The sequence below is a fragment of the Sebastes umbrosus genome, chromosome 15 (genome assembly GCF_015220745.1).
Source record: "Sebastes umbrosus isolate fSebUmb1 chromosome 15, fSebUmb1.pri, whole genome shotgun sequence".
NCBI lineage: Eukaryota > Metazoa > Chordata > Actinopteri > Perciformes > Sebastidae > Sebastes > Sebastes umbrosus.
The window spans coordinates 26,954,531-26,973,939 of record NC_051283.1 but is presented as its reverse complement, the minus strand read 5'-3'; the positions used below and the strand labels follow the sequence as shown (position 1 = coordinate 26,973,939).

The 19,409-nt window shown below is 39.9% G+C and overlaps 2 protein-coding genes across 7 annotated transcripts in view; one reads left to right on the top strand and one right to left on the bottom strand.

Annotated features, from left to right (window-relative positions):
- The first annotated feature begins 1,710 nt into the window (after positions 1-1,710).
- On the top strand, positions 1,711-5,564 carry si:ch73-196l6.5 (riboflavin transporter 2). The gene is made up of 3 exons (XM_037795782.1): positions 1,711-2,723; positions 4,466-4,589; positions 4,727-5,564. The coding sequence occupies exons 1-3, from the start codon at positions 1,726-1,728 to the stop codon at positions 4,934-4,936; spliced, it is 1,332 nt and encodes a 443-aa protein (XP_037651710.1). The 5' UTR covers positions 1,711-1,725; the 3' UTR covers positions 4,937-5,564.
- Positions 5,565-12,137: 6,573 nt separating this feature from the next.
- Positions 12,138-19,409, bottom strand: part of nfatc1 (nuclear factor of activated T cells 1) — a 51,219-nt gene continuing 43,947 nt past the window's right edge. For 2 of the 6 annotated variants that reach the window (XM_037795697.1, XM_037795695.1), the window contains exon 10: positions 12,138-13,463. Coding sequence is in view for 3 of the 6 variants with exons in the window: in XM_037795695.1 (XP_037651623.1) it covers positions 13,408-13,463 (56 nt within the window). In the remaining 3 variants the exon portion in view is untranslated. Of the gene's footprint in view, positions 13,464-16,869; positions 17,407-19,409 lie in introns of those variants that run through there. The other 4 variants (XM_037795698.1, XM_037795696.1, XM_037795694.1 and 1 more) reach the window with 3 other exon arrangements.

Genomic DNA, 19,409 nt, shown 5'->3' with positions numbered 1-19,409 from the left:
ACACACCCTGCCTGTGATCAAAAGAAAACAACTCTTGAACGACTCATCTGAAGTTTTGGTCTCAGTCGACTAAAATTTCTTTAATAGATTAGTCGTTTTTTATGCTTTTTTTTTCATGCTGAATGATTTATTTCCAAGAAACTTATGAGCACATCTCTGGTAGACGCAAGATTTAAAGTGGTGCTTTTAGATAGATAGATAGATAGATAGATAGTAACTTTATTGATACCGAAGGAAATTCAAGTTTCCAGCATCACAGTTCCATAGTGCAAACATATTAATAAAAAGGTAGTAGTACAAGTAGTACAAAGTATATATATTTATATATATATATAGATATACCAGATATAAAAAAATTAGGAGATGATGAAAACTGTTAAAAATGAATATAGTGCAGGGTAACAAGTGAAACAAATGGGAATATAGTGCAAAAAGTGATATAGTGCTGGATAATAACATATAGGAGATATACAGTAGAGACCAGGGGATTAAGAAATGTCAAATATGGAATATAATGCGGGATGAGAACTGAGGTAGAGAGTTTTAAAAATAGACTAACGTGCAGAATAAAGCTGTTGTAAAGCTTTTTGTGTGATTCTTTGTGGAGAAACTCAGTTTTACAGATCTGTCGATTAAATCAACTGATCGATTAGTCGACAAAATCGTATGAGTGTTATAGGTGATTAAGAATTTCTTTGGTTAAGGACAGCCCTATAAACTGACAACGTCATTTTAAACTCAATGATTTACACATTTACAAACCTGTCAATCAGCTATAAATACAACCTTTCTGTCACTGTATGATCACCAGTAAATTCCTCTCTGAGCATTTCCCCTGGTTGTCAGCAACATGCCTTTAGTATTCAGTGTTACCTCAGTGCATACAGTAAAGTAGGGCTACGCAAGGACTATGAGCCCCTACAGACATTCGATGGATCTTCTCTAATAAAACTTGCATCACTGTTGAGACATCAAAAGCATCTCGCTGCTGGCAAAACGGCATCTCTGCCAGATTTCTAACACATCACACAGGTATCATTACAGTTGGTGTGCACTAGAAACAGTGTCACGCAGAAACCCAACACCAAGACTGTGATCACACACTGACGGAAATGCACTAAGGATTTCTTTGGTCGAGGACAAACCCTAAACATGGAGCAAATCTGGCACTTTGCATGTAACTTTTTTTAGCATGTTTCAGCTCACGTGACTGAGAATCTGCACAAAACAGTGCTGGTTTCACAGCTAGCAGAACAGGAAAAGACAAGACTTCAAGGAAACAGTAAACATTAACCAAACGCCGGAATAAATCACGTAATGCTCTTTTAACAAGTTGGCAACAGAGGGAGGCTTCCTCCCTGTAACACATTAATCTGCGATGTCATTGGCATTTTATGCAGTAAAGCTTTTGTTGACTTGTCTTATTGTTTTACTCATTACCTCCTTCAAGGCCAAGGACCATCTGAGGAACATGCATATACTGTATGTACCAGATTTCATAGCAGTCAATATAATAGTAGTTAAGAAATTTCACTTAAAACTAAAAATGTTACCCTCATCCATGGAGCCATGGACAGCTTCAGAATTGAGTTTTCAAATTCAGTCGTGGTCTGAAGGTCAGAGTTCATTTGATAAACAAGTTTGGGATGAAACTAACTAGATAATGTTCCCCTCCATGAAATTAATGAATTCTTTGTCTTCTAGTTGTAGAAAGACACCTCCACCATGTCCCTTCTCACCCACCTGTTGGCGTGTCTGTTTGGGATGGGCTCCTGGGTCTCCATCAACGGCCTTTGGGTGGAGCTGCCCCTCATTGTGCCCCAGATCCCAGAGGGTTGGTACCTGCCCTCCTACCTCTCCGTCCTCATCCAGATGGCCAACGTCGGGCCTCTCTTCGTCACCCTGATGCATCGCTTCCGGCCCAGCGCCCTGAACGAAGTGGCTGTCGTCTACGTGATCATCGGCCTGGGCACCGTGGCGAGCTTCCTGATGGGTTTCTTCTGGAAGGAGACCGTCGTGGTTGCGGGCGCTCCTCGCAGCGTAGCCCTCCTCGCCTTAACGTTCTTCCTCGCCGCTGTCGACTGCACTTCTTCCGTCACCTTCCTCCCCTTCATGATGCGTCTCAAAACTCAGTACCTGACCACGTACTACATCGGGGAGGGCGTGAGCGGCCTGCTGCCTGCTTTAGTGGCTTTGATCCAGGGAGTCGGAGTGGTCCACTGCATAAACAACACCCAGTCTCTGAACCACACCCCGAACTCCTCCGACAGCTCCGTGACCTTTGACCTCCAGGCCCAGTATCAGCCAGCCAACTTCTCCGCCGAGGTGTTTTTCTTCTTCCTCAGCGCCATGATGGTGGTGTGCCTGGTGGCGTTCCTGCTGCTGAACTACCACCCGTCGGTGGCCAGGGAGCATCCCGGCGGTCGATACAAAAACGGCGTGAGAGAGAAATCTCAGAGAGACAGGAAGCCCATGATGGATCCGTACAGACCCGCCGACCAGAAGCGCAGGAGCAGCTTCGGTACCGGCTCTTACAGCTGGACGCAGGTGTTGTATATCTTTGTGATCCTGGCCTGGGTGAACGCTCTGACCAACGTGGTGCTTCCATCGGTGCAGTCCTACTCCTGCCTGCCGTACGGGAACAACGCCTATCACTTATCAGCCACCATGGCTGCTGTGGCAAACCCTCTTGCCTGCTTCATCGCCATGTTCTTCCCTATAAGGTCAGTGTGCGGCTTGATACACTTTTTTTAACTCAATTAGTCAATTTTACTTCTATAGGTCAAAATGACAAATTTGCTTTGAAGCTAATAATAATAATAATAATAAACTAGCAGTGGGCAGTATGCGGGATTCTCTATCTTAGACCATCAGTTTTCATTAGGAATTAGAATTTCCCTCCAGGCGTTCCTGAGATATCGCGTTCACGAGAAGGACGAACGGACGGATGGAAGGAAGCACAACCCGAAAACATAATGCCTTCAGCCACGGCTGTGACTGGCACGGAGGCATAAAAAAAGTCCTCAAAACACCCTTTAACTAGGAAAGAAAGGAAGAAATCTCAGAAAGAGTAAGAAAGTTAATATAAAAATAAAATAACTTATTTTTTTAGTTGTAAAATGTGGACAAACTGCGTTCAAGTTTCTAAATTCGTACGTGTTTTTTTCTTATAAGTTTAAGCGCTAAATGTATATAATTGACTCTATTTCTTAAGCATTTTGTCTCAACATACTGACAAAAACAGACTTTTCCCCCCTTGTTTAGAAAAAAATATGTCAAATCCCTTTTATGTGAATAAATCATTAGATTGTTTAGATGAGATGAGCTCATCACGATTAATTGACACAGTCAGAACAACTATTTATATTACTGATTAACCTGCCTTATTTCCTCGATTAATCCATGAATAGTTTTGTCCAGTTTCCAAGAGCCCGAGGTGACACATGGGGTCATTCCTGTTATGCAGCAACATTTCAGCCTCATGAATTTCATTTTTCATCTTTTTCTTTTTTGCATTATGTAAAAATAGTTGACATGTTTAACTGTCAGGAAAACATATTGGCCACATATAGGCACTCAAACAATAACCCTTATGGGTAGACTGGTTTATACTGGTCTAAGTTAGCCATATCTCTGTGAGTGTTCCAGGTTTAGCCAGCTAACCGTCTACACACAAACAGCACTTTTATAACTATATCAAACATGTTTTTCAATTTTTTTTTAATCGGACCAACTTTCCTCATAATTAAGCCAAACAGGGTGGAATTTTAAGAGCCTGAAACATGGAAAATGCAGACATGAGTGAAAGTTTATGCTCATTCTACTTCACTCCTTTGAGTTTTCTCCCCAAAAAAAAAGTCACTTCCTGAAAATGGTCTCATGGAATTGTAGTCTTTTTTTTGGGAGGGCAAGAAACTACAAACTAACAAGGTGGAAAATTACTTCAGGGACAAACAGTAAATGATGAAAAAAAGAAGAAATTAAATGAAAATAATAATAATAACTATAGTTCTTCCTAATATATATATATATCTTATCATTTTATGGTTTATAGTTCTTGTAGAAGTTGATTACTTTGCACAGGGGACGTGGTAAAACCGAACACATGTACCAAAAAAAGCTCACTAAAGTTCAACAAAAGTATTTTTAATGTGCATTATTCTTTGTAAATGTTATAAAGAAGACCTTAATCTATAATTTAAGCCATTTGTTATAAATATTTGACACATTTTAAAGAAAATATGATGTAGTAATTCATGGGGACAGAAATGTTTGCAGCATAACAATGACCCAAATTCAAATCACTTCCATGTGCAACTAACACCTAACTAAAACAGACATTATAACTGGAAAGCTGGAAGTAGCAAGTGTTGCTTAAGGAATAACTCAAAACAATCAATAGATTATCAAAATAGTTGCCAGTTGATGAATTAATCTACTAATTGTTCATTTCATTTCCCTGCAGATCTCTGCTGTTGATGGGAGTTCTCACGGTGCTCGGCAGTGGACTTGGAGCTTATATAATGGGCATAGCAGTGCTGAGTCCATGTCCACTGCTGGTTCATGAAACTTCAGGTGGTGTCATCATTGTGAGTAACTTTTAGTCATTTAGTCAAATAACCTCCATTAACTTCCTAACTTGTGTTAATGTTACTGAAACAATACTTATAGGCATCAAAACTAGAAACATCTAGGTTTAAAACTCACCTCTTTGTCCCTCCCACAGGTGCTGGCCTGGATCCTGTTTGTCCTCACTCTGTCCTATGTGAAGGTGATCATCGGGGTGATCCTGCGTGACGAGGGCCACAGCGCTCTGGTGTGGTGTGGAGCTGTGGTGCAGCTGGGCTCTCTGCTGGGAGCTGTGACCATGTTTCCAGTGGTCAGTGTGTACAGCTTCTTCTCATCAGGAGACCCATGCAACACCAGATGTCCCTGAATGAACGAGTCAGTAGGGAGAAGAGACTGGAGGCAGATTCAATAAAGACTCCACAGGTTTCACTTCCTTGTTTGAACCAAGATATTCAATGGAGGAAGTCTATTTTTCTTTTTCTTATTTACTTTGAAGCATCTAAATTTAAACCTGTCATTTGAGAGCTTCCACTTGTTACAATAGAAGCAAGCCACAAAGACAGAGGTGCATAAAGTTATAGGCCAATGTAGCTGGCCGTAGTTACGACCATGTTGCCTCACCTGAAATGAAACTTGACATGAAAACTTTGCATGTTGTGAAAAATACTCCACTACTTAGTAAAATTCCTGCATTCAAAAAAAATAAATGTACTTAAAGGTGCTAAATATGGAATTCAGAGCATTTCTATCGCCTCCGCACGGCTCTCAACATGACGACGGCAGCGACATTCTGAAAGCGCTAACAGTGCAAACAATGTCCACAGTGCTGTCAGAGCTGGGCGCTATACGCTTCTGCTACATCACTGTCAGTCAGGACGGCGTTATCAGCTGTAACCGCCGTATGAGAGCAGTGCAGAGCGGCAGCCGTGAGCTAGCCAGTGGGGCAGCTAACATGCACTAAAAGCACTTGCAGCCGGCCCGGCTATGTCAACAAAGCACAGAGAAGCTGTGACTACAACACACACAGAGGGAGAGAGACTTCACGCTCTGCTCAGGTAGACATTACTCCTCTATATCTTTACATAGCAAATAGTTCTTTGCTGCTATATTAATGCTCTGAATCCCATTTAGAGAACTTTTAAAGTACCCTATCAAAAGTAAAAGTACTCACTGTGCAGTAAAATGTCCCGGTCAGTGTTTTACTATTATGTTTAATACTGCTGCATTTACTGCTGTAGATGTTTAAGGTTGTGCTCATTTTAACTCCGTTACGTGTCTCTAAAAAAGTCAGAAAACAGCCTGTTTCCAGCTTTGTGAAGATGCATTTTCCAGCTGATCCAAGAGACTTTTTAAAGAGCTTTTTTATGAGCTTAAGAATGAGGAGAATTTATTTTAAAGCATCCTTCAGTTTATCAGAAACATTCAAAATCTCCAAATTTGGAGATATTTCACTGGACAGGAAAAATGTAATCTGTAAAGTAACTAAAGCTGTCAGACAAATGTAGTGGAGTAAAAAGTACACTATATAAGATGTAGTGGAGTAGAAGTATAACGTTGCGTACAATGAAGATACTCACCTCAAATGTGTACTTTAGCACAGTACTTGACTAAATGTACTTAGTTGCATTCCACTGCTGTATAAATCTACCCTGACGGCTGTACTGTAGAGCCATTAGGGGCATTTATTCAGGATAAAACAACTCTTGATGTCAGATCTCTTGAGAACCTCAGAAGCAAAAGTCCATAAATTATTATTCAATTTAAAAAATACAAGAACAAAATGTGTGTTTAAGAGTAAAGTTACGACAAAAATATGGAGGAGTTTCACTCATTTATAAGTGCTTGCCTTTCTTATTTGTCGAGTCTTTGGTCCAACCTGTTTATTTAGCCTGAAGTGTGCCTTTCTGTTTATATACAGTATGACTGGTCCAACAGCTCAGTGTGTTGAGAGTAACACTATCTGTTACATCTGACTAGTACAGTTTGTAGAAAAACTCATTTACATAAGTTGTACTGAAACGAATGATTTGTAATAATAATAATTCTGCAATCACATTATTTGTTTTGTTTATTTGCATGTGCTTTAATCATATTGTTTATTGTGTGATATGACATAACAGTATAAAGATATAATCCCAACATTACTAAGAACATAATGCACTTGTTTTCTTTATACTCTGACCTGACTGGAAACAATCAGGCAACGATAGATTCACTCGTATAGTGCGTAATAATATGCAAATATTTGTTAGATTAAAACATCATCTATGAACTATTTTAGATATGAAAATAAAGTATTATTAGATGAACTATGAAGCCTTTTGTAAAAAAAAAAAAAAGAATAAGATTTTACAACCTGAAACCATCAAATGAGATTCTTTTTCTGATCTAAAAATACACAACACTCAAATAAAACATTATTTCCATGACCGCAGACATACAGCACAGGGCAAGAGAAATATCTGTCAACACACACATCTGAAGTCCTCTTGATTTACATAATATTTTCATATCATCATTTCCATACTCTTTCCATTTTGGCGTTAGAGGCTGAAACCTGCAAAACTGATGAATCATTCAGTCATTAACTTGCCGTGGCACCTTATATTAAGATTTATGACAATAATATCATTTCTCCATCAGAGAATTATTGTTATGGCTAAATCTCATCTCATCCTGCATTTCTTCAGACAACTAAAGTTTACATGCAGTTCAAGAGATGGAAATGTTGTTAGGCATTGTCAGATTTTTTGTTTACGGAAGACTAATAGCGCCAGGCATAACGGAGAAAAATTAGGAATATTTTTTTTTTCTTTTTTGCATTTCAATAATGAAGTCTAAATGTCGAGAAAAAGGTCAAACTTTTCGTATTAGTGTCAGGCATAAGAAAAAATTAATCAGAGGATTTTTTTTTTTTTTTTCCATTTTGAGAATAAAGTCAAAATGTCAAGAATAAATGTAGAACTTTTGAGAATAAATCAAACTATAGCATTAGTGCATATGCTGAAATTTCAACATTATTCTCGACATTTCAACTTTATACTCGCAATGCAAATAATAAAAAAAAATCTTCCTCCTCGCATTTTTTCCCCTTATTCCTGGCCCTAATGCTCCTCCGTAGATTAAAAGAAAAATCATCCGACTTTCTTTTCTCACTTTAAGCAGGTAAACAGCTTCCTGTGGGCGGAGATGTAAAACAGTGGATGCACAATACTCGCAGCAGACATCAAGAATATGCATGCAGGTGTGATTATATATACATAAATAACTTCATTATTATAGTTAATCTTCTGCAGGATAGTAACTGGAATGTAACAAAACAAGGTGACGACTGAAATGGTACGGACAGTTGTAAGGGCTCTCCTCTTGACAGGATGCAGCTTGTCCCTCCCTGGGCCCGACTTCCTCAGCGTCTTCGAAATTCTGGAGCTGCACCACACCATCATTGCTGCCATGGCAACCATCACAGAGAGCGGGAGACTGTCCAACGCCACCCTTGTGAGAGTGTAGAGAGGGAGAGTCTCCGGAGCCAAAACGGTCGCCAAAGCAGCGGGCAGAGAAAGGAGCCAAACCGTCCCGGCACAAACCTCCCTGCATCTGTATTTCTTCAGCAGAGGATAAGACGTGGGGTGGGCCACAGCGACGTATCTCTCCAGGCAGATAAAAGACAAACTCATTGGCCCTCCGACTTGCACGTACACAAACAGAAACACGAGGATCTTTTGGTGGTGGCATGGCAGCAAAACCAGGACAGTGAAATGGACGATGGAGAGCGAGTACTGCAAGTTGTAGAAGAGAGCTAAATTACAATTCAGGATATCTATCGTCTTCTTGGACGTGAAGGTGATCCACAGCAGTGCGGCTACCACCGGCTGTCCCATCAGAAGGGTAATGATGTCGATCAGTGAGAGACCCAGGACATTGCTCACTAGAAACACACACTTGCTGGAGTCGAGTGTGACATTGCTGGATAACTTCTCCATCTTATCAGACTGGTGTTCAGAGCTGAAAGAAACAAACCATCAGAGAGACTGATGGACGATTAAGAGTGTACATCATCTTAGTTTTACCTTTTAAATATAAAGGCAAAGGAACATAAATACAAAAGGGGTCCCTTGACCTCTGACCTCCAGATATGTGAATGAAAATGGGTTCTATGGGTACCCACGAGTCTCCCCTTTACAGACATGCCCACTTTATGATAATCATTTTTGAATGCAGTATAAATGTGTTATTTTCACATATCCTTAAATGGTGTCTTTGAATATTTCTGCATACTGGGGTCCATAAACAGTCTTGAATTACATAAATTGGGTATCACTGTAAAGCTGAGACTCTTGTGGATCCAGTGAGCCCAACTGTATTCATGTGTGATGATGTTAGTCCCCATAGGAGCCATTTCATTGAAGTGAGACCATTTTTTGAAATGTGACCTCACTGTACAAAATGACCTGTGGTGACCTCTAGGATAATCACAGGCTCATGAAACTTTACAGCCACAAACTAGAGACCTAGAGCATTCAGAGGATGGCTGGCTTTCCTAGCTAGATTGACAATAAGGGGGTTTCTGAGCAGTTTCCACAACAGAAGTGCTCGCCATCCAATCGCCGAAAATTGCAATTCTTGCAGAAATCTCCAAATGTCTAAAGTTTTTGATACCAAATCACAGCATGGCTTTTTCTATGGTGTACCTCAAGGTCTTGGTGTCTTAATGTGGTATTTTGGAGGTATTACTGATCATTTTTTATCAATTCTCGAATGGTAAAAAACTGTTAAATTTAGCACCAAATCTGTGTAACAAATGGTATCAACCCAAAAATATGCTGTAACAATTTATGATACATAATTGAGCATGGGGATGACCATCATATACTTCTATCATAATGTTCTAAACCCTTATACACTTTCAAAATGTATTATTAATTAATGAATTTATGACTAGAACAAGTTGACACACAGTGCTGAGCTGCATCTCAAATTAATCTTCAGGTTCCCAGCTTTCACATGATGTACACCACTTCTATGTGACATCTAGGGAGTGGAAAAGGTTAACTACAGTCAAAGAAACTTAATAATATATATTTCTGCAGTGTAAGATTTTTTTTTGTTTAAATTTGAAATTAAGTTAAATTTATTTTGTAAGGACGTAAAAGCAGATAAAAACATTGAAGGTAACATTCGATATTAGCTGTCTTCATAACTACTGTCTTGTTCTAAATCAAGTGACAGCTGACAGTTATACCTATAATCAATCCTATAATTATATATAATTCAACATTCAACACTCATGAGGTCAGAGCTTACCAGGTGTATTCAGCTGCTGCTCGGATGTTAAAGGATCACCTGCGGAATAATCGACTGAGTAAAAATGACACCTGATTTCCCTAATAGACGTATAAGACAGGCGCCAGGCAGCCGAGCAAAACCAACAAACTGTGAATCCATCACGCCCTGATTTTCATAACAGCAGAGTTTCAGTGTCAGTGGAGGTTGGGCAGGTATTAAAAAGAAAAACAATAATCTATGAAGTGTTTGTCAGCACTGAGAGTCATTCAATGTATAAATCTCCAGCAGGAATCCTGCAGACCAACCACAGGGTGTCAGTGTTCACCGCAACACAACATCCAGCCGCTGCACCAGAGCGGCCTTGAAGACTAATATTACATAATAAAAAAATAGAAAGGCTTGTGAAACAGTAGATGTTTCTGATGGTGGATTTATTACGTCATCACTTTATTTATGTTGACGAAACTGACGAGTTTTATTCATTAAAGAAAGTTGATTTAATAAAAAAGACTAACTCATTTAATGCATTAAATCACTTTACATTTATTTCTGTACGATAAGAAAAGCTGATTGTGATTGTGAATCTTGCTTCGTAGTGATATGCAACATGTAAAACCAACGGTATGGTCCTTTAACATAAAATCCTGCCCAGTGCAACTGTAACTATGTCTGGAGATGATTATTCCACAAGAACAAATGGATGTTGAGGCACAGAAACTTAAACAGATAAGTTATAGCGTGTTAATCTAATCTAAAGGCGTCGTCCTCCCGGCTGTAATGTGATGACACGCAGAGTATATATTGATCTATCTACAGTAAGAAACCGATCGTTCCGATGAAAGAGATGACGGCTTATTTATTGACAAATACACAAAATAGATCACAAAGCAGAATTATGAATAGCAGACTAACAATAACCTCCTCGGTAAACGTTCCAGTATGGCTTACAAAGATTAAGACTCATAAATACATATAAAACCTGGGAACGGCGTGAAGCTGCTCAGTTTTACTATAAGAACGTAAACAAATGAGTAGATAAACCACAGTATGTAGGTAACCATGTAAAAAGAGGCTGTATGATGAAACATGAATAAACAGAGCACATGCTAAGAGAATAAATATGAAAAAACAAGCATTAAAGAATCTATATTTGTATTGCTGTTCACCGTCGTTAAGTATTCATTGGATTAGAGACCATCCCTGTTACATTCTTTGAGAGGCGAACGGTACGTTGCATAGCTTCCAGGGAAAAGTCAAGCTTAGTCAAAACTTCTTTGAAAAAAGTCAAACCAGTGTTACCGTAGCCGACCGTTTACTCCAAAGTTTATGTTATTTTCAAGTCAGTACGACACAAAATGTCTCATTATTCTGTGACTGTTTTTTATGGAAGCCCTGAGAGGCAAGTGAATAAAACTAAATCTGGTGATCCAAGTCTGATAAATAAGTCTGTAAATAGTCTTCTCTCCTGTGTTTAAGACTTAAGAACAGGTGAATTTCTTTCTTCTTTTTCTTTTGTCAGGATAATTTTTCAGCGTTTGTTGTTGTAATACTCATTTCGGCCACAAGAGGTTGTATTGCATCATTACCCCGTGTTCTAAATAGGACTAAAATTCACAGTTTCTTCCAGGTGAGTTTTAATTTGCATAACTTGCTAACACACAATATATTTACCTTGTGTTTAGAGTAGGGCTGTCAATTGATTGAGGTATTTAATCGCGATTGATTGCATGATCGTCCAGAGTTAATGGCAATTATTCACACATATTTTATCTGTTCAAAATGTTCCTTAAAGGGAGATTTGTCAAGTATTTAATACTCTTATCAACATGGGAGTGGACAAATATGCTGCTTTATGCAAATGTATTTGTATATTTATTATTGGAAATCCTTTAACAACACAAAACAATGACAGATATTGTCCAGAAACCCTCACAGGTACTGCATTTAGCATACAACAATATGCTCAAATCATAACATGGCAAACTGCAGCCCAACAGGCAACAACAGCTGTCAGTGTGTCAAGTGTGCTGACTTGACTATGACTTGCCCCAAACTGCATGTGATTATCATAAAGTGGGCATGTCTGTAAAGGGGAGACTCGTGGGTACCCATAGAACCCATTTACATTCACATATCTGGAGGTCAGAGGTCAAGGGACCCCTTTGAATATGGCCATGGCAGTTTTTCCTCGCCAAAATTTAGCATAGATTTAGAGCGTTATTTAGCCTCCTGGTTGGTACCAATGGATTCCTTAAGTTTTCTAGCTTCATATGATACCAGTATCTTCACTTTAGCTGAGCTAAAACTGAGCCCGCTACATCTTAAATTTTGCGTTAATGCGTTAAAGAAATTAGTGGTGTTAAAACAAATTTGCGTTTAACGCGTTATTATCATGTTAGCTTTGAAAGCCCTAGTTTAGAGTGAATGGAGAAATTAAAACTGTCCTGGAAGAAAACAAGAATGTTTTCAGTCCTATTTAGAACGTGGTGTAGCGGTGAACTTCAGCCTCTTGTGGCTGAAATGAGTATTACAACAACAGAAGCCTCACTTGCCTCTCAGGGCTTCCGTAGCATTTGTACTGTATGAGTGCATAAAGACATATGAACTCTATATGAGGTTCGGGTAACTTATCATCTGGAAATTGTGACTTCATGTGACACAAACTTGTTGCCTCAATGGAATAAACTACAAGTAATACCACAGGTTCAGTGGTTAAGTGCTTATTGTTGGTTGTGAATACAGAAAATGTATTCGATTTTAATAATCTTAACTTAATTGGTCTAAACAAATATGAATTAAGGTGAGATTATGCAACTTCTGGAAGAAGAAATAACTTCTTTTTACAAATGAAAAGTTGAACTCATGAGAACTAAAACACACCTTTACAGCCTCACCTGGCCTGGTGAGCTTTTGGTGACTGATGACTCTATTTGTGCTACCGTTACACTGTCTTTTAGCATTTAACATTATCCCATAATAAGCATGTGTTGCCACTATTCAGCAAAAGAAACATTATCTCGCTTTATAAAATCTTTTGAAGTAGAACGCGTGAAGCCACGTTTTCCTATTTCCAGTTAAAAAAAGGCACTTCTCTTTAAATCGTCTCTCTGTAAAGCCAGATATGCAAACTGAAGCGCTACAGATACTGTATATACAAATTACATAACTCATAGGCACTGAATCATTTACAAACTGCAGCAACAAAAAAGACATATAAAAAACATTTTTGGTCCTCTAAAAGCATACTTTGTTGTGGAGGCTGGGTTTGGTGGCAGGTTTGGTTGCTACATACTCAATTTACACGTCTTAAAAAAAGTCAGTCATGTGATTTATTCCTCAGATAATTTCTGTTAAAAAGGCATTACGTATGAAAAACAAGGCACGCGTTGGACCCTGGTCATCTGGACAACACATTTACATTTGTTCTCTTTGCATTTCCTATTTGCTGCTTCCTGCACGCTGTAGTCCAAGCATGAAAAGCACAATGTCAATTTATTTTGGTTTTGGTGTTTCCCTTTGTTTTGTGTTTCCCGTGTCAGTTTTGTTGGGAAACTACGCATGGCTGTGGACGGAGATGTTCGACAGGTCGTTCCTGATGATCTCATTGACTGCAAAGGAAAAGAGAGAAAAGGACGGTCAGTATGCTGAGTGCGTGCATGTACAGTATAATGTTGCATGTTATATCATTAAAGCTCCCTGAAAACCTACTTTCTCAATTAGCTTCTAGCTAGTGATAAGATCTGACATGAACACATTTCAAACTAATGTTTATTAAACATCTAAAATTAACATGCATGGGCTTTAAAAATACCTTAAACTTGCATGAATGTGTTTTTTGGTGCTGTAAACACAACATTGACATTTAACCCTATAAAGTAGCATGAAGCAGACCGGTGAGCAACATTAGCATTTGTTTGAAGTTTATGTTTCTGACCCGATAAATGCAAGTCTAATATTCACTCTCCTTTTAGCTCTGATTTTGGGGAAATATCTGGCTCTCTAGTTGCTAAACGTTCCACTTTGATGACCGACTAGTCGCTGACCTTGTCGGTTAGCCGTTTGGTGCTGAGCACGTAGTTATGGAGGACGGAACCCGACAAAAATAAATAAATAAACGACTCATTAAATAAATAAATAAACAAATAAATAAATATGTCATTAAATGTAGCAAAATAAAATAAATAAATGTATCCATTAATTAATTTATAAAATGTGACATGAATTGATATTTCTGTTTTAATTTGCTTCTTTATTTAGATTTGTATTAATTCCTTTATTTATTTACTCTTCTGTTTCATTTTCCCTTTTATTTATTGATGTATTTATTTTTATAAATGTTTTAATTAATTAATTTATTGTTGCATTTATTTTTTATTTTTAAATGTACGTATTTATTTATGTATCTACCCATTTATTTATTTATGAACGATTTTCCCTTTGCATTTCACCCCTTATTTATTTCCTCAAACTTATTACTTCTGTTTTCTTTTCTTTATACATTTCTTTTACATTTCTTGTTAATGTAACGTTGTTTATTTACGGTAGTTACGTTGTTACGGTTGGTATGTTATTATTTTAACACAAACCATGATTTCTTTCGAACATTAACGAACTAGTTTTGTTGCCTAACCAATCGTTTCACAACAGTAATATACAATATAACATATATATATATACATATATATTATAAAATATAACAATATGTTCATATAAAAATATATTTTAGCGCAGCTTTAAAGTTCCATTTTCAGCCCCTGCGAATATAATTCCCTGAGCTCTATAGGACCTGTTATTTCCTCTGAGCCAACCTAATAGAATCACTTTATATCGGAGATCCCCAGACCTTTCTTTATCAGGAGAGATGATGCAACCTCCTGCTGTCTCTAAAGGATCCAGGTGCACTTGTTTATCTGTTTTTATCAGCTGTGTTCTTTGGCTGCCAGAGGAGGGGGGCGGGGGGAGATGATCCAACAGCAACTGAGCCGGCTGACTGAAGCTAAACCAGGATAAATATATAGATATCAATGTAGTGATAACACTGAAAAAAGGACAAATCACTCATTTCTTCCCCTCACTAAAGAGGACGGAGCGGGTTCATTTTTCATTAGCTTTTACCGTTCTTATCTGTGAACTCATTTATTACTTTGAAGAGATGGTCTCCACCGTTCCTCCCTCTCTAATCAGCTTCTCACTTTTCTAATCAGCCTCTGGGTTCAGGATCAGGGCCCTTCGCTCGGCTCTCACAGAGATGAGAAATGCGAGAGGGGAAGGGGGAACACCCCTGGCTGGATCCGGCCCCCGAGAAGCCCAGCCAGCGGGCCGAGGGAGGAATTCCCTCTGACTTGACTGACTGGACGCTGGAAAAGCAGCCTCGGAAACCTGAGATCCTCCCCCCCACCCGCCCGACACAATGGAATTACTAAACGTTTATTTTCATCGCCGAGCAGCAGAGCAGCCTCGGTGACCCGGCACTGGCACACAGACGCTTCCTACCAGAAATACCACTCGCTTCCTATCACGAGAACGATGACGGAGATGTATGTGCCTCACAAGAAGAGGAGGAGGATGCTGCCATGGTAAAACAACAACAACAACAAAATAAGTTACCAGGAACTGAAAATAACAAAGTGTGAAAGTGTGGGTGCAAACCAACAAATCACCCAGATGGCACAGAGCGATACGTTACACTTGTCTAGACATGAAGTTAATGTGTTTGGCTCGCTGATTGACTGCTATTAATACGGCAACAGGAAAACATATCATGAGAGGTTTGGTATCTGTGTGCAGCAGCGATCTCACATGAGTGTGTGACAGAAACACACACGGACATATTGAACCTGTTATGTGACTACGAGATTCACAGCGATACGTCTCTATGGAGAACTTGGCAGCGTGGAAGATACCCGTCAAGACGGCAGTGACATTTATATTCAGGTGCTCTAAATCACTTCCTCTTGACAACAACTCATCATCCATGTTCAAAAGTATATTCTTAAAGGGGAAGTACACCGATTTTACACAATGTATAATGTCTTCTGTGGTTCTAGATAGAGTTGTCTAAGCAGACTAGAGGCGACGCTGCGGAACAAACCGAAAACACTGGGGTGAACGACGCTCAGCGGCGGCCCCAAACCGACGGCCCAAAAAATATGTATTTCACAGGGAGAAGCGAAAGCGGGCACGCAACGGGATGCTCCATGGGCAAAGATGCAACGGCGGTGGTGTTTTTTACTCCGACACAACCTAATATCCTACTGCGAGGTCTGGCAGCAGTTGCGCTGGGAAGGTCCGATGACATCATTCTGCATAATAAGTAAGTAGTGCGCTTCTGTTTACAGCTGTGTGCGTCTGTGCTCAGCTGGTCAAATTCACAGCCAGGACGGAACACGTCGTGGAAAGCAAAAAAATAAATCAAACATGCTAGATGTCGGGACGTCGTGATGCATTACAGACGCGACGTCGGTCGTCGTGTACTATGACACGACACTCATTTATCGTTCCCGATCTGAGTCGACACCCCACGCCGGCCATGTCGGGCTATAATCGGTGACAAGTTGATAATAATAATAACAATAAATAAACAATCTCAAACAAGAATCAGGTAAGTTGACATAGTTTGTGTACTGAAAAAGAGGCTGCCTAGAAGGTAGAAAAATCAACCTAAGAACTTCTGCTATTTGTATTGTGATGGGTTAAAACATGCAAAGCAACTGGTTTTGACAGGATAAATGTATAAACCCATCTGTTGGTGTGGAGAGAATGAAATCTGAGGTTTGACGTGACTGAATTAAACCTGAACTCTTCCGACTTCAGCTTCAGTTTCATCAGGATTACTCTGTTATGGTAACAGCAGGATTAGAACAGGTAATATTTCTGTGTATATGGTAATGCAAGATGCTTTCTAACATAGCTCATCATCAGGACAGCATGTTGCCACCAGCCATGTGAATGTGAGAATATGACCAATATCACCAAAAAAGACATACTTGAACCAGAAGAAATAAACAGTCTAACCTCATCTCCACCCTCCTACAGCGTGTCGTTCCGCTGCCATGTGTGTGCTCTTCCCGGCCCAGACTGAACTGACTGACCTCCTCTCCTCTATTTGATCTGGCTTTGACCTTCTGCGCATCTGGAGGTGGAAGGATATAATCTTTGAGTTCAAAACCTCAAGGGAACGTCATCACAACGGCTTTTTCTCAACGCGAACATCGAGCCCGGACGGCGGCTGTAAATTTAGCACATCAAGACATCGTCCGACCTCCACATCATGTCATCACCTGAACGGTAGCTATCAAAATCACGGGTGAATTACGGCGTTCAGATATTTTTCCTTATGCGTCATGGTGTCCCACATGTGGTGGAATAGTCTTTGCATGATAATGAAAGAATAAAAAGACATAATTCAGTAGTTTTATTCTGATGTAAAGCAAAACAGAGCCAGGCAGTAAAACTCTCTCTTTTGCCCCACTGAGGCCACAGCATTTGCTGTTTACGTGTCCGTCGCCATGGCCCACTTTTCATTGTGGCGTCACATTTGATGTGGAGGATCTAATTGAAAAAAAAAAAAAAAAAAGAGTCAATCTATTGATCTCTAAGTGTGTTTACGACAAAGTCCTAAAAATAGGCCCAGCACCAGTGTGACATCTGTGTCACGTGTTCTCCGGTCACATCGATTTGCTCAGGAGACAGTCAAGGGATAGAGACGCTTCAAACACGCTAACATCAACCGAGTGGGAGAGTAAACTGGGTCATATGTGATCTTGAAAGGGATCACTATTGTTGTACAAAAATATGATGAGGTTGTTGAGGAAACAATCTCACTTCAAGGTCCATTTAGTAGCTGTTCTGGAGGTTTCCATCATATCACATGATCATCAGAGAAGTAGTGGAGTTTGCTCAGTTGTCATCTGTTCAAAGCTCAAAGTTTATCATTACTGATGTGATATATTGACCAAAAGCTCCAGAACAGCTGCTAAACGGACCTTGAAGTGAGATTGTTTCATCCGTTGATGTTTCCAGGGTCAAGAATGAACTTCATCTTTTAAGCCAACATGGAAGAAAAGTCCTTAAAGGGGAACACACCTATATTAAGAATTCCAATATGTTATTTCCATGACCTAGGAAAGTTCAATCAATATTTGTGAATTTTTTTTTTTGCAAAGGGTCAATTTATTGTCTACGGGGCAAGCCTCCAGGAAGATAGACTTTAATTGGGAAAGAGACTTCTGTAAATCAGGGGATCATTTTTGTTTTTTTTGAGGTGAATCAACTTTCCAGTACAAACACTTGAATAGCCCTTATTTAAATCATTAGGTCCTAACAGCTGAATCCAGAGTTATTTTCCTACCTCCGTTCATGTGAATGAGATCCAGACCGAGGCTGGAGCGAGGGCTGGGAGGCGGAGTTAAAGGAAATGATACCGCGCCTGCTCTACGGACCCAATGGATGTGGAAGATCGCCGGATGATCCGGGTACTTTATCACTCGGCATTCAAGCCATTCTGGCTTCATGCGCCACAATGAGCAACTCTCGTAGGGATGAACGGGAGCCCCGCCTCCAACGCTGTATCCAGTTCTCTTCATACATCCATGGTCTATGGAGCAGTTCCGCACTTTAACCTCGATGACATCACAAGTTTGAGTTTTAGCGCTCTAGTTTTGGGATTTGGGAGAGAGTTGTTCATGTTAAGTAATGTTTTTTGGACTGTCTTATACCGTAAGAATAACGTGTATACATTTTCAAAATGGGCGTATAGTTCCTCTTTGAAGTGCTCAGAAAAGTTTAAATTTGACCATACACGCTCCCATGATATCTGGTTGAACTCCATCAGCTGAGGAAGATCATATGATATGATTGAAAGCTCCAGAACAGCTACTGTATGGACCAGAAAACAAGTGTGTTTCTTATGAACAACATAGACTGAAAACATATGAATATGCAGTATACTGTATTTACATTATTCAAGTCATGCATGTAATATAGTGTGGTATTAACTTGACTGCAATGCTGTTAATTTAACACAAGGCACTGCAATGTCAGTGAGTTCATTAGTCTCAAACTCTACAGTTATGCAACAGCGAGGAAGGTGGGGTTCGATATGAAGTAATCCAGGAACTGCTTTCCTGTCCCGTGGAGGTCCACAGCAGCTGGAGCGGACTGATACAGCCCCGGCTCTCCGACCAGGAAACCCCTAGACGAACGAGGAACTCCCAAACAATTAGCAGGACAGCGCTGTTCACCTCATTAAGGGCTGAAACGCGTCAACACGATCCGGCGCTGCAATAACACAATACTGCAGAGGAACCGAGGAGGCGGCCGGCGAGCTATTCAACAATCGCTCTGATCGCTGTGAATAAATCAGCTGAGGGAACCAGAGCTGAGACAATGAGAGAAAAAGGCTGGGAGGGATTGGGGGGCAGAAAACACCACAACCCCCACCCACCCCCACCGCCACCCCCTTTACTGCCACGTCAAGTCCCGGCCACAAGCCACGAGATGTTCTTGGCCCGCATAATGAGGCTCCTACTGGGTTACTGCAAGCCGGTCCCACA